Source organism: Pseudophryne corroboree, chromosome 4, assembly GCF_028390025.1.
Source record: "Pseudophryne corroboree isolate aPseCor3 chromosome 4, aPseCor3.hap2, whole genome shotgun sequence".
NCBI lineage: Eukaryota > Metazoa > Chordata > Amphibia > Anura > Myobatrachidae > Pseudophryne > Pseudophryne corroboree.
Window position 1 is genome coordinate 733,454,411 of NC_086447.1, and position 26,208 is coordinate 733,480,618.

At 47.7% G+C, this 26,208-nt stretch overlaps 1 protein-coding gene across 2 annotated transcripts in view; it reads left to right on the forward strand.

The window, feature by feature from the left end:
• LOC134910254 (two pore calcium channel protein 1-like) overlaps nt 1-26,208 on the forward strand; it is a 160,022-nt gene that overhangs the window by 48,751 nt on the left and 85,063 nt on the right. The window contains exons 4-7 of one of the 2 annotated variants that reach the window (XM_063918081.1): nt 1,466-1,580; nt 17,270-17,398; nt 18,017-18,133; nt 23,690-23,808. In XM_063918081.1, the coding sequence (XP_063774151.1) occupies nt 1,466-1,580; nt 17,270-17,398; nt 18,017-18,133; nt 23,690-23,808 (480 nt within the window). The remainder of the gene's footprint in view (nt 1-1,465; nt 1,581-17,269; nt 17,399-18,016; nt 18,134-23,689; nt 23,809-26,208) is intronic. The other variant, XM_063918082.1, reaches the window with a different exon arrangement.

Sequence of the window (26,208 nt, forward strand, 5' to 3'; positions counted from 1 at the left end):
CTTCAGTTCCTGAAGTCCAGAAGTTTGTCAAGGGAGTATTGCATATACAACCCCCTTTTGTGCCTCCAGTGGCACTGTGGGATCTCAACGTAGTTCTGGGATTCCTCAAATCACATTGGTTTAAAACCAGTCAAATCTGTGGATTTGAAGCATCTCACATGAAAAGTGACCATGCTCTTGGCCCTGGCCTGGACCAGGCGAGTGTCAAATTGGTGTTTTTTTTCTCAAAAAAGCCCATATCTGGTTGTCCATTTGGACAGGGCAGAGCTGCGGACTCGTCCCCAGTTCTCTCCCTAAGGTGGTGTCAGTGTTTCACCTGAACCAGCTTATTTTGGTGCCTTGCGCCTACTAGGGACTTGGAGGTCTCCAGGTTGCTAGATGTTGTCAGGGCCCTGTAAATATAGGTTCCAGGACGGCTGGAGTCAGGAAAACTGACTTGCTGTTATCCTGTATGCACCCAACAAACTGGGTGCTCTTGCTTCTAAGCAGACTATTGCTAGTTGGATGTGTAATACAATTCAGCTTGCACATTCTGTGGCAGGCCTGCCACAGCCAAAATATGTAAATGCCCATTCCACAAGGAAGGTGGGCTTATCTTGGGCGGCTGCCCGAGGGGTCTCGGCTTTACAACTTTGCCGAGCGGCTATTTAGTCAGGGGCAAACACGTTGGTAAAATCCTACAAATTTGATACCCTGGCTAAGGAGGACCTGGAGTTCTCTCATTCGGTGCTGCAGAGTCATCCGCACTCTCCCGCCCGTTTGGGAGCTTTGGTATTATCCCCATGGTCCTTTCAGGAACCCCAGCATCCACTAGGACGATAGAGAAAATAAGAATTTACTTACCGATAATTCTATTTCTCGGAGTCCGTAGTGGATGCTGGGCGCCCATCCCAAGTGCGGATTATCTGCAATACTTGTACATAGTTACAAAAATCGGGTTATTATTGTTGTGAGCCATCTTTTCAGAGGCTCCGCTGTTATCATACTGTTAACTGGGTTCAGATCACAGGTTGTACAGTGTGATTGGTGTGGCTGGTATGAGTCTTACCCGGGATTCAAAATCCTTCCTTATTGTGTACGCTCGTCCGGGCACAGTATCCTAACTGAGGCTTGGAGGAGGGTCATAGGGGGAGGAGCCAGTGCACACCACCTGATCCTAAAGCTTTACTTTTTGTGCCCTGTCTCCTGCGGAGCCGCTATTCCCCATGGTCCTTTCAGGAACCCCAGCATCCACTACGGACTCCGAGAAATAGAATTATCGGTAAGTAAATTCTTATTTTTCCCACATTCCACTGAATCCGTTTAATCTTCTCATAAATGTTTCCTTATTTCAGCACAGATCATCATAACATACAGTATATGCAGTGCTGACACAACTACTGTTTGATACTTTAGTAAATCTTGCCCCACATCTTTGTTCTCTCACATTGTTGCCTGTCTTGCTTATTGTGTGTTTGTTTTGCAGACTGTACTACTTTTATAACCACTGGGTAATGCAAGTAGCAACCTACATCTGTATCATAGTTGATCTAGCTCTGGCGCTTTTTGAGGAGCCTGCTGTTTGTCCGCTCCCATTCCTGGTAAGGATGAATTGCAGAATGCTTCCGCTATCCTACACGCCAAAATAAATGTTCCTTCAGTGGGCAGAAAGTGCAAACTATCAGCAGGGGCCATGGCAGAGTGTTGTAATGTATTATTTATTATTGTTTATTAACAGTTTCTTATATAGCGCAGCATATTCCGTTGCGCTTTACAGTTAGAACAACAGTAATAGAAGAAAACTGGGTAAAAACAGACAGACCTAGAGGTAGGAAGGCCCTGCTTGCAAGCTTACAATCTATAGGGAAATAGGCATTGATACACAAGGACAGATGCTACCTATTACATAATGGTCCACCAGATTGCTAGGTTCTTCATGGGTTGCATGATATGATCACCCAGCAATGTTGGCCAAGTGTCAGGAGGGTGTGAGAGTAAAGAAAGACAAGATATGTGATGTTATGTGTACTGTACAGAGAGGATGTGATTAGATAGGGAAGCATTGAAGGTTATGTGGGTGGGTCTGGAATTTTATAGGCTTGTCTGAGGAGATGAGTTTTCACTGAACGTTTAAAGGTTTGGAGACTAGAGGCGAGTCTTATTGTGCGTGGGAGGGCATTCCACAGAGTGGGTGAAGCCCGGATAAAGTCCTGTAATTTTGAGTGTGAACAAGTAATGCGTGTGGATTAGAGACGCAGATCTTTTGCAGAGCGGAGAGGTCGGGTAGGGAGATATTTTGAGATGAGTGAAGAGATGTAAGTTGGTGTAGTTTGGTTAATATCCTTGTATGTCAGTAAAAGTATTTTATATTTAATACGGTAGAATACTGGTAACCAATGGAGGGACTGACAGCGGATCTGCAGACGATGAACGTCTAGCGAGGAAGATTAGCCTTGCAGCTGCATTCAAAATGAATTATAGTGGTGAGAGCCTGTGTTTGGGAAGACCGGTCAGGAGACTATTACAATAATCAATGCAGGAGATAATGAGAGCATGGATTAGAGTTTTTGCTGTGTCTTGTGTAAGATATGGTCGTATTTTGGATATGTTTCTTAGATATATGTAACATGATCTTGAGACAGATTGAATGTGGGGAACAAAGGACAGTTCAGAGTCAAGAATGACACCTAGGCAGCGAGCTTGTGGGTTAGGATTGATTGTTGAGCTCTCAGCAGTGATAGCGATATCAGGTTGGTAACTACTATTGGCCGGTGGAAATATAATTAATTCTGTTTTGGAAATATTAAGTTTGAGGTGGCGAGATGTCATCCAAGATGAAATGGCAGAAAGGCATTCAGTGACGGGCCAATACAGATAGTGACAAATCTGGGGAGGATAGGTAGATTTGAGTATCATCCGCATACAGATGGTACTGAAATCCGAAAGAGTTGATTAGTTTGCCAAGAGAAGTGGTATATCTAGAGAAAAGCAGAGGACCTAAGACTGAGCCTTGCTGTACTCCAACTGAGAGAGGTAGCAAAGAGGAGGTGGAATCAGAGAAACAAACACTGAAGGAGCAATTAAATAGGTAGGATGAGAACCAAGAAAGGGCTGTGTCCTGAATACCTAGGGATTGTAGTGTTTGTATGAGAAGAGAGTGGTCAACAGTGTCAAAAGCAGCAGAGAGATCAAGGAGAATAAGTAGTGAGTAATGGCCTTTAGATTTAGCAGTGACCAAATCATTCTCTACCATAATCAGTGCTGTCTCTGTGGAGTGTTGGGCACAAAATCCTGACTGAAGTGGGTCCAGAGGGCTGTGTGAATTAAAAAAGTGTGTGAGGCGAGTGTAGGCAAGTCTCTCCAGTAGCTTGGAGGGGCCTGGGAGCTGATAGATGGGATGGTAGTTTGAGAGAGTTAGGGTCAGAGGTTTATTTGGGTTTTTTTTTCCAGAATGGGAGTAATCACTGCATGCTTACATGCAGAGAAGGAAAGATACCAGTAGACAGAGAGAGATTACAGATTTTAGTTAAGGTTTGGATGAGTGCAGCAGACCAAGCTTTTACTAATTTGTGAAGGTATAGAGTCAAGGGGAGAGGTAGTAGAGTAGGCAGATGAAAAGAGTGCAGATACTTCATCTTCATTTGTAGGATCAACTGAAGAGAAGGTGTTAGAGGCAGGAAATGGAATAGGTCACTTGCTGTGGAAGAGCATACCATTTCATTTCTGATCTTATCAATCTTGTCCTTGAAATATGAAGCAAGATATTGCGCACTGATAGTGGCTGGTGGGTTGGGTGAGGGAGGGTCAAGAAGTGATTTAAATGTATTAAAAATTCGCTTGGGGTTAGAGGCTTGAGCAGAGATGAGAGATTGAAAATATGTTTGTTTGGCAGTGTCCAGAGAATTACGATAAGAGTGGTACACGGTCTTAAATGTGAGAAAGTCACTTGAACTACGTAATTTACACCACTGGCGTTCTACTTTACGTGAGAGTTTTTGTAGATGTCTATTGTATTTAGAGTGCCACTGTTGACATCTAAGTCTACATGGAGTCTGATGGGTATCTGGAGCCACTTCATCAAGTGCTGTTTCTAGAGTTTGGTTAAGGTGTGACACAGCAGTCTCAGGAGAGGTGAATGTAGAAATTGGTGAGAGCACTGGTTGCAGTGAGGAAGATAGTTGTTGAAAATGAATAGCGTTAATATTTCTGCGGGTTAGAGGCGGCTTGGTAGACTTCAGGGACATTGAGTTTGAAGTAATGGAGGAGAGCATGCAGGTGATAAGGTTGTGATCTGAGAGAGGGAAAGGAGTGTTAGTGAGTTCAGAAACAGAGTTGTTCGATTAACTTTCAGGAAAAAGCAGTACCTTAATACACAAGGGTTCGGGCCGCTAAGTGTATGCGATAAACCTCTATGGAATGTACGCACGTTGCGTAGGCACGCCGACATGCTGTGAGCACAATGCAGCTACACGTGTGGGTGAATACAGTTTAAACCCCTAACAGGAATGGAATGCGACACCAATTGTATATGTTATGTTGTGGTCCAATGCAGCAACAATTATTTACTTAAAAGGGGATACACACAGAAATAAAATACTACAAGAGAAAAGCTACAGCCCAGAGTACATACGTTTGTTCACCTGCGCCGACCAGATCCGGTCCTCGGTCAGTCTAGCAAGATGACCTTCAGAGAATTAGACTGGGACCGGCCAAGAGGCCTGGCTTTTATACAATTGTACAAAACATAGTACAAAGGAAACTGCAAGCTCTTCTTTCATAGGTCAAAGGGCTGGTCATTTACAGTATGTGAGAGGTCATCGGTCGGTTTGAATAGGTGGGCGATGCTTGGTCCAGGTGTACTTGCACGTGTCCTCCACTGGGTTCCCGCCGAATATCAAGAGTACAGTAATTACAGTGAGATATTAATATTGTATTCCAGGAGCATGCTATATTCTACAAACTGCGATCGGAATGTAGCCCCCGAAACACTGTACATCTGGATACCAAACACTATGTTCTAACCTAATTCTGCCCCCTCACATCCTGTAAAGTTGAATATCTCCATTGTTCCATTTCTGAAGTAAATGTAACTCGCTGGTGTGGTGTGGGTAGGCTATGTGTAAATTATGCACTATGTGGGTAATTCCAAGTTGATCGCAGCAGGATTTTTGTTAGCAATTGGGCAAAACCATGTGCACTGCAGGAGAGGCAGATGTAACATGTGCAGAGAGAGTTAGATTTGGGTGTGGTGTGTTCAATCTGCAATCTAAATTGCAGTGTAAAAATAAAGCAGCCAGTATTTCCCCTACACAGAAACAAAATAACCCACTCAAATCTAACTCTCTCTACACATGTTATATCTGCCTCTCCTGCAGTGCACATGGTTTTGCCCAATTGCTATCAAAAATCCTGCTGCGATCAACTTGGAATTACCCCCTATGTGGATAAAATATCAGGTATGTCTTTGTGGCTTTTCTATGCAAATGCGTATGCTCCCGTATTTACTCGTACCATGCGCTAATATGCAGGGCTTTGTGTGCCAATGTACGCAGCGTGCGGGTATGCGCACGCACGGCAGAACAAACACACGAACGGAGGCCACTCTGTGTGGTGTTTGCACGTGATGCATGTGGGTATAATATTTTCGACTTCGACAGACTATAGTCTGGTGAATACAAGATCAAGGCAGTGGCCCTCCTGATGAGTAGGTGAGTCAGTCCATTTGGGAGAGGCCAAGAGAGGAGGTTAGAGAGAGTAGTTTAGAGGCATTGGGAGATTATGGGTGATTTCAATATCTCTATTGACAGTCCACAATGATGATGGAGAGGTCAGAAGATAGAAAGTGAGGGAGCCAAGCAGAAAAATCTTCCAGAAACTTTTTGGGTTGCCCAGGTGGGCGATAGATAGCTGCAACACGCAGAGAGAAAGGGGTGAAAAAAATCCTAATAGAGTGTACTTCAAATGATGTAAATGCGAGTGAGGGAACAGGTGGTAAAACGATGTGTGTAAGATTTGTACAGTAATATTCTAACCCCACCTCCTTTACTGTTACCAGGCCTGGGGGTGTGTGTGAAGTGGACGCCACCATGTGGCAGTGCTGCAGAAGAGGCATGTCTGATTGTGTAAGCCATGTTTCTGTTATAGCTAGCATATTGAGGTTTTTTTTCTCTTGCGTCCTAGAGGATACTGGGGTCCACATTAGTATCATGGGGTATAGACGGGTCCCCCAGAGCCATTGGCACTTTAAGAGTTTGAGAGTGTGGGCTGGCTCCTCCATCTATGCCCGTCCTACCAGACTCAGTTTAGAAAATGTGCCCGGAGGAGCCGGTCACAGCTAGGGGAGCTCTACGAAGCTTCTTTAGTAAAAGTTTATTTTAGAGTTTATTATTTTACAGGGAGGCTGATGGCAACAGCCTCCCTGCTTCGTGGGACTAAGGGGGGGGGGGGGGGAGAGAGAGGAGTATTGTCCGCCCTGCGGGGTCTGAGCCACTATCTCTGCTGACAGGACACTGAGCTCCTGATTGGATAGATCGTTCCCCGCCACAGGGGATTGTTCACCCCAGCAGCATGCCGCCACCCCCTAACAGAGCCAGAAGATCGGTGGCGAGTGAGTCAGGATTGCACTGGTTTAGCACAGATACCAGCAAGGGAGCCTGAGTGGTGATCCTCTATCAAATCTATGATTTCTCAGATTTCAAATAGGGTTGCACTAAATGAATCTGCAACTCAGGCTTTACAGAACTCTATGGCAGTCTGGCCCAGTTCTGGTACCGCAGGGCTCCCCGCTGTATATTCCCAAAAACGTGCTCTTGCACAGATCATGCAGGATGACACGGAAACCGATTCTGACACTACAGACGGTGGTGGGGATGTGTTGCGGGGGGCCGCATCTCTTGCTAAAGGGGTGCAATTGATGATAGAGGCTATTAGAGATGTGTTGAATATTGCTGATACAACACCAGCCCAGGTTGAGGAGGCTTACTTCACTGAGAATAAGAAAGCCTCGCTAACCTTCCCTTCGTCAAAGGAATTAAATGCTACTTTTAAAAAAGCTTGGGAAAACCCGGATAAAAAAAAATTCCAGATCACTAAAAGGGTTCTGGTGGCATTTCCTTTCCCGGTAGAGGATAGAAAAAAAAATGAAAAAACCCGCCCATTGTTGACGCGTCAGTATCCAGACTCTTAAAAAAGGTTACCTGTTCCAGGATCTACCGCCTTGAAAGAGCCGGCTGATCGTAAAATTGATAATACGCTCAAATCCATGTACACGGCTTCTGGGGTAATACTACGTCCCACTATTGCCAGTACTTGGATTGCCAAAGCTATAGTAAAGTGGTCAGGTATGTTTACTATGGAGAAATGTGATGTTGAATTGTTTTTGCGTAACATTCAGGATTCGGCAGGATTTCTGGTAGAATCCATGAAAGACCTGGGTTCCATGGCTGCGGGAATTTCTTCCATGTCTGTCTCCGCTCGTCGAGGACTGTGGTCTGCCGACGCGGAATCCAGGAGAAGTTTGGAGACCCTACCCTACACAGGTCAAGCTCTCTTTGGGGAAGCGTTAGATGCGTGTATCTCCACGGCTACGGCGGGTAATTCAGCTTTTCTTCCCTCAGCTGCACCTGCTACGAAGAAACCCTTTTCTTAAACTGCACCACAACCCTTTCGGCCTGCTAAGCCCAGAAAGGCCATTCCGTCCAACACCTTCTTTTTCGGGGAGGTCGGCCCAAGTCGAAGAAACCTGCTGCTCCAGGTTCCCAGGAACAGAAACCTGCTTCAGGTACACCAAAGTCCTCGACATGACGGTGGACTGCACGCCCCGGAGGTGGGGTCGGTGGGAGTGAGACTCAGGCATTTCAGTCACGTCTGGGTGTCGTCCGGCCTGGATCCCTGGGTGAAAGATATTGTATACCAGGGGTACAGGCTGGGATTTCAAGATCTCCCTCCTCACCGATTCTTCAAATCAGGATTGCCAGCTTTGCTGGCAGACAGGACGGTCCTGCAGGCAGCCGTCCAGAAGTTGGTGGAGGCACAGGTTATTGTACCGGTCCATCCTCATATGCAAAACAAAGGTTACTATTCGAACCTTTTCGTGGTACCGAAACCAGATGGTTTGGTCAGGCCCATTCTGAACCTAAAATCGCTGAATCCCTTTTTGAAGGAGTTCAAGTGCAGAATGGAGTCTCTAAGGGCGGTGATATCAGGTCTGGAAGAGGGAGAATTTCTGGTATCCCTGGATATCAAGGATGCATACCTCCACATTCCGATTTGGCTGCTGCCTCAAGCTTATCTCCAATTCGCACTGTTGGACTGTCACTACCAGTTCCAGGCCCTGCCATTTGGCCTCTCCACGGCACCGAGGGTATTCACCAAGGTGATGGCGGAAATGATGGTTCTCCTCCGCAGACAAGGGGTGAACATAATTCCATATCTGGACGATCTGCTGATAAAGGCACCGTCCAAGGCGAAGCGGTTACATTCCATCCTTCTCACGACCCACCTGCTCAGGGAACACGGTTGGATCCTGAATCTTCCAAAATCAAATTTGGAACCAACCAGGCGGTTGTCCTTTCTGGGAAAGATCCTTGACACGGGAGTGCAGAGTTGGTGATACAAACAATGGTCCGGGATGTCCTGAAGCCAGCACGGGTGTCAGTTCATCAGTGCATTTGCCTTCTGGGGAAGATGGTGGCCTCTTACGAGGCTCTACAGTATGGGAGGTTTCATGCTCTGTCCTTCCAACTGGGTCTCCTGGACAAGTGGTCGGGATCCCATCTACATATGCACCAGTGGATACGTCTGTCGCCAAAGGCCAGGATTTCACTCCTCTGGTGGTTGCAACTACCTCACCTTCTGGAGGGCTGCAGGTTCGGGATTCAGGACTGGATCCTTCTAACCATGGATGCAATTCTCCGAGGCTGGGGCGCAGTCACTCAAGGGGAGACCTTCCAAGGAAGGTGGTCAAGTCTGGAAGCCGGCCTGCCGATAAACATTCTAGAACTAAGAGCCGTCTACAACGGTCTTCTCCAAGCGGCCCATCTTCTGAGAAATCGGGCCGTTCAAGTGCAGTCGGACAATGTAACGACAGTGACTTACATCAACCGTCAGGGCGGAACGAAGAGCAGAGCTGCAATGTCAGAGGTAACAAGAATCATCCTCTGGGTAGAAAAATACGCGTTGGCGCTGTCATCAATCTTCATTCTGGGAGTAGACAACTGGGAAGCGGACTTCCTCAGTAGACACGATCTCCATCCAGGAGAGTGGGGTCTCCATCCGGAGGTGTTCACGGAGGTGACAAATCTTTGGGGTGTACCTGAAATAGACGTGATGGCCTCTCGTCTCAACAAGAAGCTTCGGCGTTATTGTTCCAGTTCGAGGTACCCGCAAGCCGTGGCGGTGGACGCCCTAGTGACTCCGTGGGTGTTCTAGTCTGTGTACGTGTTTCCTCCACTTCCGCTCATTCCAAGAGTGCTAAAGCTCATAAGGAGAGCAAGGGTTCAAGCGATCCTCATTGCTCCAGATTGGTCAAGAAGGTCTTGGTACGCAGATCTTCTGGATCTACTGCTAGAAGAGTCGAGGCTTCTTACTCTTCGGGAGGACCTGCTGTAGCAGGGGCCGTTAGCCTATCAAGACTAACTGCGGCTGCATTTGATGGCATGGAAGTTGAACGCCAGATACTAGCTCGGAAGGGCATTCCGAACAAGGTTGTTCCTACCCTGATACAGGCTAGGAAAGGAGTAACGTCTAAACATTACCATCGCATTTGAAAAAAATATGTCTCGGTGTGAGTCCAAGAGGTTTCCTACGGTGGAGTTACAGCTGGGACGTTTTCTCCTCTTCTTGCAAGCAGGTGTGGATATGGGCCTGAGGTTGGGATCCATAAAGGTACAAATTTCGTCCCTATCCATTTTCTTCCAGAAACAGTTGGCTGCCCTACCTGAGGTTCAGACTTTTTTGAAGGGAGTTCTGCACATCCAGCCTCCCTTTGTGCCGCCTGCAGCGCCATGGGATCTTAATGTGGTGTTGCAGTTCCACTAGTCGGACTGGTTTGAGCCTCTACAGGAGGTTGAGGTCAAGTTTCTCACGTGGAAGGCTGTCACTTTGTTGGCCTTAGCTTCTGCTAGACGTTTGTCGGAGTTGGAGGCTTTGTCCTGTAGAAGCCCATACTTGATCTTCCATGAAGATAGGGCTGAGCTTCGGACACATCAGCAGTTTCTTCCGAAGATTGTTGGCATTTCATATCAACCAACCTATTGTGCCAGTTGCTACTGACTCCTCAATTTCATCAAAGTCCTTGGATGTTGTAAGGGCTCTGAAAATCTATGTGAAGCGGACTGCTTGTCACAGAAAATCGGACTCTCTGTTTGTCCTGTATAATCCCAAGAAACTTGGGTGTCCTGCTTCTAAGCAGACAATCTCTCGCTGGATCAGGTTCACTATCCAGCATGCGTATTCTACGGCAGGATTGCCGTGCCCTACGTCTGTTAAGGCCCACTCTACTCGTAAGGTGGGTTCTTCCTTTACAGCTGCCCGGGGTGTCTCGGCCTTACAGCTTTGCCGAACGGCTACTTGGTCTGGGTCGAACACGTTTGCGAGGTTCTACAAGTTCGATACTTTGGCCGCTGAGGACCTGAAGTTTGGTCAATCAGTTCTGCAGGAGCCTCCGCGCTCTCCCTCCCATTCTGGGAGCTTTGGTACATCCCCATGGTACTAATGTGGACCCCAGCATCCTCTAGGACGTAAGAGAAAATAGGCTTTTGGTTACCTACCGGTAAATCCTTTTCTCGTAGTCCGTAGAGGATGCTGGGCGCCCGCCCAGCGCTTCGTTTTCCTGCTATCGTTATTTGGTTCAGTACAACTTTGTTTTAGTTGAGTACTGAATTGTTACTTGGTAAGTATCTTGATGTGCCTTGTATGTGTGAGCTGGTGTGAATCTCGCCACTATCTGTGTAAAATCCTTCTCTCGAAGTTGTCCATCCCCTCGGGCACAGTTTCTAGACTGAGTCTGGTAGGAGGGGCATAGAGGGAGGAGCCAGCCCACACTCTCAAACTCTTAAAGTGCTAATGGCTACTGGTGGACCCGTCTATACCCCATGGAACTAATGTGGACCCCAGCATCTTCTACAGACTACGAGAAAAGGATTTACCGGTAGGTAACCAAAATCCTATTTCTCTGACGTCCTAGTGGATGCTGGGAACTCCGTAAGGACCATGGGGAATAGCGGCTCCGCAGGAGACTGGGCACAACTAAGAAAGATTTAGGACTACCTGGTGTGCACTGGCTCCTCCCACTATGACCCTCCTCCAGACTTCAGTTAGAATCTTGTGCCCGGCTGAGCTGGATGCACACTAGGGGCTCTCCTGAGCTCCTAGAGAGAAAGTATATTTTAGGTTTTTTATTTTACAGCGAGATCTGCTGGCAACAGACTCACTGCAGCGAGGGACTAAGGGGAGAAGAAGCAAACCTACCTAACTGGTGGTAGCTTGGGCTTCTTAGGCTACTGGACACCATTAGCTCCAGAGGGATCGACCGCATGGAACCGGCCATTGATGTTCGGTCCCGGAGCCGCGCCGCCGGCCCCCTTACAGAGCCAGAAGCAAGAAGAATCCGGAAAATCGGCGGCAGAAGACATCAGTCTTCACCAAGGTAGCGCACAGCACTGCAGCTGTGCGCCATTGCTCCTCATACACACTTCACACTCCGGTCACTGAGGGTGCAGGGCGCTGGGGGGTGGCGCCCTGAGAAGCAATAAATACACCTTGGCTGGCAAATATATCACAATATATAGCCCCAGAGGCTATATATGTGATAAATACCCCTGCCAGAATCCATAAAAAAGCGGGAGAAAAGTCAGCCGAAAAAGGGGCGGAGCTATCTCCCTCAGCACACTGGCGCCATTTCTCCCTCACAGCTCCGCTGGAAGGAAGCTCCCCAGGCTCTCCCCTGCAGTCTACACTACAGAAAAGGGTAAAAAAGAGAGTGGGGGCACTAAATTTAGGCGCAATATACATATAGCAGCTATAAGGGGATATAATTTAGTTAATCCCTGATTTATATAGCGCTCTGGTGTGTGCTGGCATACTCTCTCTCTGTCTCCCCAAAGGGCTTGGTGGGGTCCTGTCTTCTGTCAGAGCATTCCCTGTGTGTGTGCGGTGTGTCGGTACGGCTGTGTCAACATGTTTGATGAGGAGACTTATGTGGAGGAGGAGCAGGTGCCTATAAATGTGTTGTCACCCCCTGCGGGGCAGACACCGGAGTGGATGGACTTGTGGAAGGAATTACGCGAAAGTGTCGACTCCTTACATAAAAAATTTGACGACATGCCAAATGCGGGTCAGCTGGCTTCTCAGCCCGTGCCTGCCCAGACGTCTCAAAAGTCATCAGGGGCTCTAAAACGCCCGCTACCTCAGATGGCAGACACAGATGTCGACACGGATACTGATACCAGTGTCGACGACGAAGAGACTAATGTAATGTCCAATAGGGCCACTCGTTATATGATTGAGGCAATGAAAAATGTTTTACACATTTCTGAGGTGACCCCAGGTACCACAAAAAAGGGTATTATGTTTGGGGAGAAAAAACTACCAGTAGTTTTTCCCCCTTCTGAAGAATTGAATGAAGTGTGTGAACTAGCATGGGCTTCCCCCGATAAAAAATTGGTAATTTCAAAAAAATTACTAATGGCGTACCCTTTCCCGCCAGAGGATAGGTCACGTTGGGAAACACCCCCTAGGGTGGATAAAGCACTTACGCGCTTATCAAAAAAGGTGGCACTGCCGTCCCAGGATACGGCAGCCCTAAAGGAACCTGCTGACAGAAAGCAGGAGGCTCTCCAGAAAGCTATATATACACACACTGGTATTATACTGAGACCAGCTATTGCCTCAGCATGGATGTGCAGTGCTGCAGCTGCATGGTCAGACTCCCTGTCAGAAAACATTGACACCCTAGACAGGGACACTATATTGCTAAACGTAGAGCATATTAAAGACGCTGTCTTTTACATAAGAGATGCACAGAGGGATATTTGCCGGCTGGCATCAAAAATAAGTGCACTGTCCATTTGTGCCAGGAGAGGGTTATGGACCCGGCAGTGGACAGGTGATGCAGATTCTAAAAGGCACAAGGAAGTTTTGCCTTATAAGGGTGAGGAGTTGTTCGGGGATGGTCTTTCAGACTTAGTGTCCACAGCAACAGCTGGGAAGTCAGCATTTTTGCCACATGTCCCCTCACAACCAAAGAGAGCAACGTATTATCAGGTGCAGTCCTTTCACCCCCAAAAGAGCAGACGGGGTAGAGGCGCGTCCTTTCTGCCCAGAGGCAGAGGTAGGGGAAAAAAGCTGCAGCATACAGCCACTTCCCAGGAACAAAAGTCTTCCCCCGCTTCTTCTGCTAAGTCCGCCGCATGACGCTGGGGCTCAGCAGGCGGAGCCAGGTACGGTGGGGGGCCGTCTCAAAAACTTCAGCAATCAGTGGGCTTGCTCACAGGTAGATCCCTGGATCCTTCAAGTGGTATCTCAGGGGTACAGGCTGGAATTCGAGACATCTCCCCCCCCCCCGCCGTTTCCTCAAATCTGCCTTACCAACGACTCCTTCAGAAAGGGAGGCTGTGTTAGAGGCAATTCACAAGCTGTATTCCCAGCAGGTGATAGTCAAGGTGCCCCTACTTCAACAAGGACGGGGTTACTATTCCACAATGTTTGTGGTACCGAAACCGGACGGTTCGGTGAGACCCATTTTGAATTTGAAATCCTTGAACACATATTTAAGAAAATTCAAGTTCAAGATGGAATCGCTCAGGGCGGTTATTGCAAGCCTGGAAGAGGGAGATACATGGTATCTCTGGACATCAAGGATGCTTACCTGCATGTCCCCATTTACCATCCTCACCAGGAGTACCTCAGATTTGTGGTACAGGATTGTCATTACCAATTCCAGACGTTGCCGTTCGGCCTGTCCACGGCACCGAGGGTATTTACCAAGGTAATGGCCGAAATGATGATACTCCTTCGGAAAAAGGGAGTTTTAATTATCCCATACTTGGACGATCTCCTGATAAGGGCGAGGTCCAGAGAGCAGTTGTTGGTCGGCGTAGCATTATCTCAGGAGGTGCTACACCAGCACGGTTGGATTCTGAATATTCCAAAGTCTCAGCTGGTTCCGGCGACACGTCTACTGTTCCTGGGGATGATTCTGGACACAGTCCAGAAAAAAGTGTTTCTCCCAGAGGAGAAAGCCAAGGAGCTGTCATCTCTAGTGAGCGGCCTCCTGAAACCAAAACAGGTGTCGGTGCATCATTGCACGCGAGTCCTGGGAAAGATGGTAGCTTCCTACGAAGCGATTCCATTCGGCAGGTTCCATGCCAGAACCTTTCAGTGGGACCTGTTGGACCAATGGTCCGGATCGCATCTTCAAATGCATCGGTTGATAACCCTGTCTCCAAGGACCAGGGTGTCTCTGCTGTGGTGGCTGCAGAGTGCTCATCTCAGAGAGGGCCGCAGATTCGGCATACAGGACTGGGTCCTGGTGACCACGGATGCCAGCCTTCGGGGCTGGGGTGCAGTCACACGGGGAAGAAACTTCCAAGGACTTTGGTCAAGTCAGGAGACTTCCCTACACATAAATGTTCTGGAACTGAGGGCCATTTACAATGCCCTAAGTCAAGCAAAGCCCCTGCTTCAAAACCAGCCGGTTCTGATCCAGTCAGACAACATCACGGCAGTCGCCCATGTAAATCGACAGGGCGGCACAAGAAGCAGGACGGCGATGGCAGAAGCCACAAGGATTCTCCGATGGGCGGAAAATCACGTGTTAGCACTGTCAGCAGTGTTCATTCCGGGAGTGGACAACTGGGAAGCAGACTTCCTCAGCAGGCACAACCTCCACCCGGGAGAGTGGGGACTTCATCCAGAAGTCTTCCAACTGATTGTAAACCGTTGGGAAAAGCCACAGGTGGACATGATGGCGTCCCGCTTAAATAAAAAGCTAGAAAAAAATTGCGCCAGGTCAAGAGACCCTCAGGCGATAGCTGTGGACGCTTTAGTGACACCGTGGGTGTACCGGTCGGTTTATGTGTTCCCTCCTCTTCCTCTCATACCCAAGGTACTGAGGATAATAAAGAAAAGAGGAGTAAGAACTATTCTCATTGTTCCAGATTGGCCAAGAAGGTCTTGGTACCCGGAACTTCAAGAATTAATCTCAGAGGACCCATGGCCTCTGCCGCTCAGACAGGACCTGCTGCTGCAGGGGCCCTGTCTGTTCCAAGACTTACCGCGGCTGCGTTTAACGGCATGGCGGTTGAACACCGGATCATAAAAGAAAAGGGTATTCCGGAGGAAGTCATTCCTACGCTTATTAAAGCTAGAAAAGATGTAACCGTACAACATTATCACCGCATATGGCGAAAATATGTTGCGTGGTGTGAGGCCAGGAAGGCCCCAACGGAGGAATTCCAGCTAGGTCGATTTCTGCACTTCCTACAGTCAGGGGTGACTATGGGCCTAAAACTGGGTTCCATTAAGGTCCAGATTTCGGTTCGGTCGATTTTCTTCCAAAAAGAACTGGCTTCACTGCCTGAAGTTCAGACATTTGTCAAGGGAGTGCTGCATATTCAGCCTCCTTTTGTGCCTCCAGTGGCACTGTGGGACCTCAACGTGGTGTTGGGTTTCCTAACGTCACATTGGTTTGAGCCACTCAAAACCGTGGATTTAAAATATCTCACGTGGAAAGTGGTCATGCTTTTGGCCTTGGCTTCGGCAAGGCGTGTGTCAGAATTGGCGGCTTTGTCATGTAAAAGCCCCTATTTGATTTTCCATATGGATAGGGCAGAATTGAGGACTCGTCCCCAGTTTCTTCCTAAGGTGGTATCAGCTTTTCACTTGAACCAACCTATCGTGGTGCCTGCGGCTACTAGGGACTTGGAGGACTCCAAGTTACTGGACGTAGTCAGGGCCTTGAAAATTTATGTTTCCAGGACGGCTGGAGTCAGGAAGACTGACTCGCTATTTATCCTGTATGCACCAAACAAGATGGGTGCTCCTGCTTCAAAGCAGACTATTGCTCGCTGGATTTGTAGCACAATTCAGCTTGCGCATTCTGTGGCTGGTCTGCCGCAGCCTAAATCTGCAAAAGCCTAATCCACGAGGAAAGTGGGCTCTTCTTGGGCGGCTGCCCGAGGGGTCTCGGCTTTACAACTTTGCCGAGCTGCTACTTGGTCAGGGGCAAACACGTTTGCAAAATTCTACAAATTTGATACCCTGGCTGAGGAGGACCTGGAGTTCTCTCATTCGGTGCTGCAGAGTCATCCGCACTCTCCCGCCCGTTTGGGAGCTTTGGTATAATCCCCATGGTCCTTACGGAGTCCCCAGCATCCACTAGGACGTCAGAGAAAATAAGATTTTACTCACCGGTAAATCTATTTCTCGTAGTCCGTAGTGGATGCTGGGCTCCCGTCCCAAGTGCGGACTGTCTGCAATACTTGTATATAGTTATTGTTAACTACAAGGGTTATTGTTGAGCCATCTTTTGAGAGGCTCTGTTGTGTTCATACTGTTAACTGGGTATATTATCACGAGTTATACGGTGTGATTGGTGTGGCTGGTATGAGTCTTACCCGGGATTAAAAATTCCTTATTGTGTCAGCTCTTCCGGGCACAGTATCCTTACTGAAGTCTGGAGGAGGGTCATAGTGGGAGGAGCCAGTGCACACCAGGTAGTCCTAAATCTTTCTTAGCTGTGCCCAGTCTCCTGCGGAGCCGCTATTCCCCATGGTCCTTACGGAGTCCCCAGCATCCACTACGGACTACGAGAAATAGATTTACCGGTGAGTAAAATCTTATTTTTTTGCAACTAATAGGTCATGAATAGATGTTAATTTGTTGCATTCTATAAAGCACATTTTAGTGACTTGGAGGGAGATGGGAGACGTGATGTTGATAAGGTTTGTTGGATTTATATTCCGTTGTGAATCAGATGAATGTGAGCGTGGTATGTGGATGGGCGCTGAATTTGGGGACTGTATACTTAATCACCCCATTACTGAGAAATGACCAAAATCTCATTCAAAGTATCTGATCTACAGCTAAATTGGGACATCAGTGACTATGACAAATTTTTGGATGGCTGTGGTATTATGTTGTGTTCCGCTGCCATTTCATTCTATGTAAAAAGAAATACATAGAATTCCAATGTGTTTCTATTGATAGATACTGTCTTATTAACGAATTGATCTGCAGGACTACACATTGATCTATGTTGAAACCTGTAAAGATGTATTTTTACTTGCAGGCTACTTCCATAGTTGAGATCTTCTGCTTAATGGCCTTTTTTGGCCGACTTCTACATTATGGTAAAGTCACCCCTCGAAGCATTTTCTGGAAAGACACTAAGAACATTTGCGTTATGGTCACAATATTAGTAAGTAATTTGTACTGTATGAAGCCTTCTGTTAAAAGTCTAGAAATGATTATGTTGGGCAGAGGTCTAAAAGCCTTGGAGAGTGATAATGTGGACAGAGAAACTGCCATAAAACAGCTCTTACTGTTATGGTGGGTACACACTGATAGATATATCCGCAGATCAGTTGATCTGCAGATATATCTATGGACGGATCGGGCAGTGTGCTGTGCATACACACTGCCCAATCCGTCGGGGACTGATGTCATGAACTGAGCGGACGTGTACACACGCCCACCCAGTTCAGCTGTCAAACACCGACGGCTGCCGCAGCATGTGTACGGGCAGTCGGCTGGTCGCCCGTACACACACAGCGATGCGAGTTCACAGACATATCGCCCATACACACTGGCCGACGGACCCGCGATATATCGGCCGTTCAATAGAACGGCAGATATATCGGCCAGTGTGTACAGGCCTTAACTGTCATTTTGCAGACACAGCCTGTTACATTGCAGTTAAGAGCTGATTGGCTGGTTCTTTATCTCTCTCTACTTTATTACTCTCTAAGTCTTAGTACATCTCCATTTTTGTATTTAAAAACAATGTGTCTGTTAATATGTGTCTTCTTTTGAACAGCTTAATCTAATCGATCTGATTATTTATGGATCTTTGAGTATAGCTCAGATACCCAGCGTACGATGGTCGAGAGTCCTACGTCCAATTTACTTGGTTAATTTTGCTGAAAGTCGACAGGTAACAGATTAATCTGTTTTTTTATTTTGTTTGTTTTTTGTTCGCTTGCTGTGGTTTATATAGTGTGTGTTCCTGTGATGGGGGAAAAAACAGTTGCAGTGTGTTACACATTAATGTCTAAAGGACCATGATCTGTGGTAAAATGCGTTCACTGCAGCCAGGTTAAAATGTAATGTATTATATTGCACAACAGATGGTTGCAACTCCTAAAGGCCAAAAGGCTTAATGCAGTTATGAGGCGCCAGACTCTGGAGAGGTAAGTAAAATGTATGGGTTCAGACTCTTGAAGTTCTTCTCTGATCATACAGAGGAGGCTGGTGTGCGATTATCTGATTATTCTTTTATTTTCTGCTAATTGGTCTCCTCTGAGCTGCTTGTAAAGGTGCATATACACGGTGCAATGTAACCTTACGATTTTGACTATACAGTATAGTAAAAATTGTAAGGAAAGTTAGTGCAAATCGCACCGTGTACACACAGCTTGCGATACCGACGCACGCTCCTGTGGGGTCGGTATCACAAGCAAAGATAGACTGTGCAGGCAAGGCAATCTTGACTATATTGTCTACAATCTAGTACAGGGGTGGGCAATTATTTCAGCTGGGGGGCCGCTTAACACTTCCAGCGAATATTCGAGGGCCGCACACAAAATATCGGCAATGGGGGGCGTGGCTTCGTACAGGGGGCATGGTCATTTACGCCCCCTGTACAGACTACTGTAGCGCTCTGAAATGTGCCCCCCGCTGCCGCTGGTCGCTGTGAAGGGAAACTAGAGTTTCCCTTCGTGGAGAGGTCCTTTACTGTGCGGTGCGCGATAACGTCATCGCCCACCGCACATTAAAGGACCTCTCCACGAAGGGCTTCACAGCGGCCAGCGGCAGCGGGGGGCACATTTCAGAGCGCTACAGTAGTCTGTGCAGGGGGCGTAAATGACCATGCCCCCTGTACGAAGCAACGCCCCCCATTGCCGCCTGGGGCGCGCAAAGCCCCAGAACTGGCCATGCACCCTGTGTAATGCTGCACCCTGTGTAATGCTGCAACCTCTACCCCCCCTCCCCCCTGGACCCATATAGCAGTTTATCCTCCCCTCTCTCCTGAACCTATATGGCAGTCCCTACCCCCTTTTCCCCACCCTCCCCTAAACCTATATAGCAGTCCCTACCTACCCCCCCCCCCCCCCCTCCTCCCTAAACCCATATAACCGTTTTTAACTCCCCTCCCCTGAACCTATATGGCAGCTTTAGCTTTATCCAGGGGCTGGCTGAACAGGGGGTTTACCTGTTTGTCAGTGGCAGACGATCCCCGCTGTCTGATGATCCGCGCTGCTGCTGCCGCCGCTTCTCCTCACTGGCCGCTGCTTCTTCTTCCCACTGGCCGACGTTTCTTCTCCCCACTGGCCTCCGCTTGTGCTCCCCACTGGCCGCCGCTTGTGCTCCCCACTGGCCGCCGCTTGTGCTCCCCACTGCAGTGCCCGCCCAGCGCCGCCCCCCGTGCCGCCCAGCGCATGATAGAGGAAATCCCGGTCAGCTGACCCTGTGACGTGACCGGGATTTCCTCAGCGGCGCCGCGTCTGAGAGCAGTGCAATGACAAGCGGCTCAGCCTGTCGGGCCACTTGTCATTCCACTCTGGTGGGGCACAGCGGGCCAGGCAGGATCGGTCCGCGGGCCGCATGTTGCCCACCCCTAATCTAGTGTGTACGCACTATATATCGTGTACGATGTGCACTTCTGCGGGAAATACATGGCATTGCCCGTTGGACCAACATGCAGGTCTGACAGGTGACATAGTTAACGACAGCCATGCTGCCAAAGTTGCTCCCGACATTGGCAAGTGTATATGCACTTGCCAATGCCAGGTCCCGTCGCTAGTGAGGGGCTTATGGGGGCAGTATTTGTGTATGCCGCTATGGGGGGCGGTGTGTGTGTGTGTGTGTGTGTGTGTGTGTGTGTGTATATGAAATTGTATGCAGTTGACGGAGTGGGGCCCCATACTGTTATCTTGCTTAGGGCCCCATGATGTCTAAATCCGACTTCGCTACGCATTGCCTTACAGATGGAAGATACTGAAGGCACACAGCGCACAGATGCCAGATGCAGGGAGCGTATTACAGTCTATTTAGGTTGATGGGAAACAAATGCGAAATTAGCGAATATCTCAAGCCAAATCACATCACAGAATAACCCAGGTGCCATGTTTAGCAGAACGTGAACTTTATTCTGAAAACAATATAAACACAGTTCTCTAGAAGCTACAAAATAAGCAGCTATAGGAGAACAGTTACCCAGCACACAGCACAGGAGGCGTGTTACACTGACTGGCAGCTAGGCCAACTGGGGACACTAGCCCCCCCCTTCCCTGTGTGCGCAGTGACATGCAGCCTATGTGCTAGAAAGGATGAAACGCAACGTATTTGGGACGTTTTACCATCACACGCACAGGGCAGCCGCAGCAGCCAATCAGCTGCCAGACCGCCGCATCACGTGACATCGCCGGCGCGTTCCCCACGCTGTGTCTGCCCGCGGCTTCCGTACGTACAGGAGGGGAACGGGCATGCGCCGCTTGTGCTCCCCACTGCAGTGCCCGCCCAGCGCCGCCCCCCATGCCGCCCAGCGCATGATAGAGGAAATCCCGGTCAGCAGACCCTGTGACGTGACCGGGATTTCCTCAGCGGCGCCGCGTATGAGAGCAGTGCAATGACAAGCGGCTCAGCCTGTCGGCCCGCTTGTCATTCCACTCTGGTGGGGCACAGCGGGCCAGGCAGGATCGGTCCGCGGGCCGCATCCGGCCCGCGGGCCGCGTGTTGCCCACCCCTAATCTAGTACATAGTATTGTCAAAATTGGCACAAATCCCACATAGTCCAAATCTCAAGTAAAGACAGTCAATATCGGTGGTTCAGGGCTCCGGGGAGTTCAAGGGGAAATACCAAAGTCAAAATCGGAGATAGTCAATATCTCACTGTGTGTATGCACCTTAAGACACGCTCCAATGCGCTCTTCATGTATGGGAGGACAATCTTTGGCGGCAGTTAAAAAAACGTGGTACTCAAGGCATCCCAACAGTCCATATTTTAATTGTACTTGCATGCTTAGGCACAGGTGACTTAGGGGGTTATTCAGAGTTGTTAGCAATTGGGCAAAACCATGGGGGTAATTCCAAGTTGATCGCAGCAGGAAATTTTTTAGCAGTTCGGCAAAACCATGTGCACTGCAAGGGAGGCAGATATAACATGTGCAGACAGAGTTAGATTTGGGTGTGGTGAGTTCAATCTGCAATCTAAATTGCAGTGTAAAAATAAAGCAGCCATTATTTACCCTGCACAGAAACAAAATAACCCACCCAAATCTAACTCTCTCTGCAAATGTTATATCTGCCCCCCCTGCAGTGCACATGGTTTTGCCCAACTGCTAAAAAATTTCCTGCTGCGATCAACTTGGAATTACCCCCCATGTGCACTGCAGGTGTGGCAGATGTAACGTGCAGAGAGATTTAGATTTGGGTGGGTTATATGGTTTCTGTGCGTTTGGGAAGCAGTGATCTATGGCATTGGGGTAGAGGGTGATAGGGTTTATATAGGGATTAATGTTGCACAGTCTTTAACATGTTATGGTATTTTATTGCCTTCAGCACAGCCCACAGTGCTGGTAACCACCCTATAAAGAAGTATTTTACTAAAATAGTATATAATATGTTTGTTTTAAAGTAGATATTCATAGCCTAATTATGTAGTGAAAAGCAACTTTTTCTAAAGCATTGTTTTTTTTTGGGGGGGGGGGGGGGGTTGTTAGGTTGTTACATTGTAGAAATGTTCACATTTTTTAAACGTACAAATGGCATTTATTGTTACATTGTAACTGTCACTATCACTGCTTGAACATGTCCTTCCAACACTGACCTTTGGCTAATAAATGAAGGTCAGACCTTGTTATCACACTCCTGTGTTCATAAATACATTTCAGTTTATAGCACAATGTAGTGCAGAGATGAGCAGATTAATCCCTGTTTGTTTTAGTGTCCTCGTATGTGAATAACATCTTCTAGCAATATGTATTTTGCTTCTGATATTCTGGTTACCTATTTCTATAAGCATGTAAATTAAGTTTGCAGGCAGTTCAACAATGCACCTGGTGCGCTACTATAACACGCCCACAAGACAGCCCATCTACGTGCGTCTACATAGCCTCCTCCCAGTCACCGCCCAGAAACGCCCAATACATTTTCCAGGCATTTCTGGAACCAGGTGTTGCACGCTGTACCCCTCACTATGTGCACACAGAATCCAGATGCAAAATGACTGAACTGCGACATCGACCTTATGCCTTACTCAGAATCCAGCCCTTAGAGTTTCAAGATTTCATTTTTTATTAACTTTTTTTTTTCTTTCTTTTTTACTTTTTGTATATTTCTCTCAAATAGGTATTGCTGCTGTTGAGTTTTTATTGCTCCTTTCGTATCTATATGCTAGATTGTTAGTGCTGTTAGTTGTTTAGTGTTTAACAAATAGAGGGGGAGATGTACTAAGCTGTGGACAGAGATAAATTACCGACCAACCAGCTCCTTACTGTCATTTTTTCAAACACAGCCTGTAACATGGCACTTAGGAACTGATTGGCTGCGACTTTATATCTCTCAACTTTTTCACTCTCCAACCAAAGATTGGAAACTTTGTCATATCGCTGTCGGTTCACACAAAGTGATGGCTTTCTGTAAGCTGCTCGATATGCAACACAATATACTATCTATGAGCAGCTCACTCAATACCTCCCTACATTGTAAAATTCTAAATCGGGACACAGCGACAGAGGATGTGGATGTGTTCTGGTCATGGGGCATGGCCACATCACAATAGGTATGCCAACACCCTTGGGGCGTGCTTAGCACTTCCAAAGTGACGACAAACCCCAACTTCCCTTCCCCCTTCTAAAAACACCCCATCAATGCTGCACCAGTAAGCAAAGGGCATACCTCCCAACTGTACAGGCCCGTATTCACAGTCAGATGTGGGGAGAGATGTGTGCTGAGCGAACCGCTCAGCACACATCTCTCCCCCTGCTCAGCACAGCGCAATGTGTGCTGAGCTTGGAGGGGGGGAGAGGGGGGGGCACTCAATTCACCCAGCGGGTGAGATGAGCAACCTGCTAGATTGAGGTCAATCTAGCACCAGCGATAGCGACGCGCGAGGCAATTTCCTGATAATTAGGATAATAGGGGATAGTCTCCTCAAATACAGTCGTTCGCTTAAATCAGGGCAGTTGGGAGGTATGCTGAATATGCTGCAGACAGATAAGTGGGATGCCCCCCAAATTGAATAGAACTCCTTAATTACAGATGACGAGAACTCCTTAATAACAGAAATGACCAGTCTTTGTTTAATATGAAGTATAACAGGGAGTCAAGGATGATGGAGTGGGGGTGACCCGGCATAGGCAGGCAACCTACCCTTCTGGGCCACACAGCTACCACATGCTGTATATGTAGTTTTTATTGTTGCTTCTAACTGTTTATGATTTCCTGTTTTTATTTCCCCTAAATGTGCTAATTACTGTATCTTCTGCAGATTCGCCGAGCATTCCGCAGTATCAGAAACACATTACCTGAGATCCTCTATGTCTTCCTTCTCTTTATGTTCAGCGTCCTCATTTTTTCTCTCATGGCTCTGAAACTTTTTGGGAGCAGGTAAAAGTTAATTTATATAAACCTACCCACCAATCTGTGGTCCCAAGATGTTAAGCTTTAAGTGTCAGAAGAATGTGTGGTTATTTTGTATTTGCTGGGGAATATGTGTGTTTTCTGTCAATTAGAAAGTGGTTGTGTACCACAATACTCACCTTTTTCACCACAAAATATTGTCTAAAATATTTGCCATTGCAGCTTCCCAGTCCTACCCTCACCACTCCACATAGCAAAATGAATTGACTATCGTTGACTCTGCTCTATTCATAGACTATGGGGTATATGCAATTGCCGGCGAATCGCGGCAATTTTTTGCCCGTTTTTTAATTCGACACAATTCGACCGTCGAATTCCGGCAGGTGGGTGCATACTGTACATACTGTACAAATGTACATATTGTACTAAATGCAAGTTTACAAACACAGTGCAGAACTAGAAGCACTGCCAACTGCTAATTGAACATGAATGCACATTTTGCCTGTTGTTAGTTTCCAAAGTGTTTTATTGGAACATTTTTTTCTCTCCAAATTATACAACAGTAAAGATATATATAAAGATATAACATTTTGTACAGATACAAACAGAAATGTATAATAATAATAATAATACAGCATGCATTTCCATTTACATCAACAAAGTTGAAATAATCGAACAGTACTATATATAGAAATTTGCTTGGAAAGGGAAAACAGAGTGTGTGGGGGGGGGGGGGACATGAGGGATAGAAAAAAGAAGGAGGGGAGTATGAAATATGAACCACGTGCTTAGCGCAGTGAGAATGGCTATAAATAATTTTTCAATTGATCGGGGAATCAGACGGAAAAACTGTGGTTTAATACCAGGAGATTTAAAACACGGTTTATTTATTGTTTAATATCAACTTAAAGATTGTCAACAGAGCTTTCCCAAAATTTGAAAAAGTTTCAAATTATTAGTTCTTTGTGTAGGGTAAGTTTCATATTGTCTATTTATAAAAATGTACTCAACTGCTGTTTGGATAGACTTTTATGGTGCCTTTTTGTTGTTATTGCACCATGGTCTGTGAAAACAATTTTTCTTCTTCCGTCCACAAGGGGGCACAGGGAACACTGAGTATATCCTGGAGAGGAGAAGTCTGGGCACTAAATAGTTCTTATTTTATTCCCAGCAGCCCCAGACTCCCTTTCTACTATACACCACCTCCAACCACCAGCCAATCGGTTTATTTGGTGCCGATAGGAGCAGGCACCATTTTGTGGGGGGGCTGCTATTAAGTGGTACCCTCAGTTCAACTTGTTTTCTCTTAAGTCCTAGAGGATGCTGGGGTCCACATTAGTACCATGGGGTATAGACGGGTCCACCAGGAGCCATTGGCACTTTAAGCGTTTGAGAGTGTGGGCTGGCTCCTCCCTCTATGCCCCTCCTACCAGTCTAAGTTTAGAAAATGTGCCCGGAGGAGCCGGTCACGGCTAGGGGAGCTCTCCAGAGTTTTCCTAGTAAAAAGTTTTGTTAGAGTTTTTTATTTTACAGGAAGGCTGCTGGCAACAGCCTCCCTGCAGCTAGGGACTAAGAAGGGGAGCAGTGCCCGCCCTGCGGGGTCTGAGCCACTGTCTCCACCGACTTGACACTGATCGCCAGAGGGGTCGGATCCTCCCGCTACAGGGGATTTCTCGCCCCAGCAGCATGCCGCCACCCCCTTACAGAGCTGAAGAAGTGGCGAATGAGACACCGACCCCCCTAGCAAGCGGGGGGCCGGTGTGAAGATGGCGGCAGAGGGGAGGGAGTGCAGTATTAACTGCGCTCCTGGGAAGGCTCAGCGGTACATGGTGCGGCGCTGTGAGGGGCGCCCTGGGCCAGCACTTACCCCCTACACTGGTGCAGAAGCCTGTCAGGGTCCTCGGATCTCAGCCAGCACTAATTCCTCAGGCCAGTATAATCCATGAAGAGCGGGAAGACCGCACCATTAAGGGGGCAGAGCTTCTCCTCAGAGCTGACCCAGCAGCGTTTCAACGCCATTTTCCTGCCTGCACAGCGCTGAGAAGGAGAATCGGATCCCTCCACAGCAACTCCAGTTATCTTTAAACGGTACCAGGGGGTTGTAGAAGGGGGGGAGGCTGTAATACGACTGTGTGTCCTATTAAGGTGCACAGTCAGCGCAGATAAGGGGTCTCCCTTTGGTAAAAGCGCTGTTTGGGGGTTGGCTCCAATCTCTGTCTCTCTTGCCATTCTTGGGGGGGGGGGGGATGAAACACTGTCTGCTCTCACGTGTGTGTGCGTGTGTGTGTGTGTGTGTGTGTGTGTGTGTGTGTGTGTGTGTATAGAGTGTCTGGTGGTCTCCTTTAGCTATGTCCAGGGACACTGTGTCATATGCTGCAGAGGATTTGTCCTCCCAGGATGATCCCATTCCATATAATCAGGATAGCA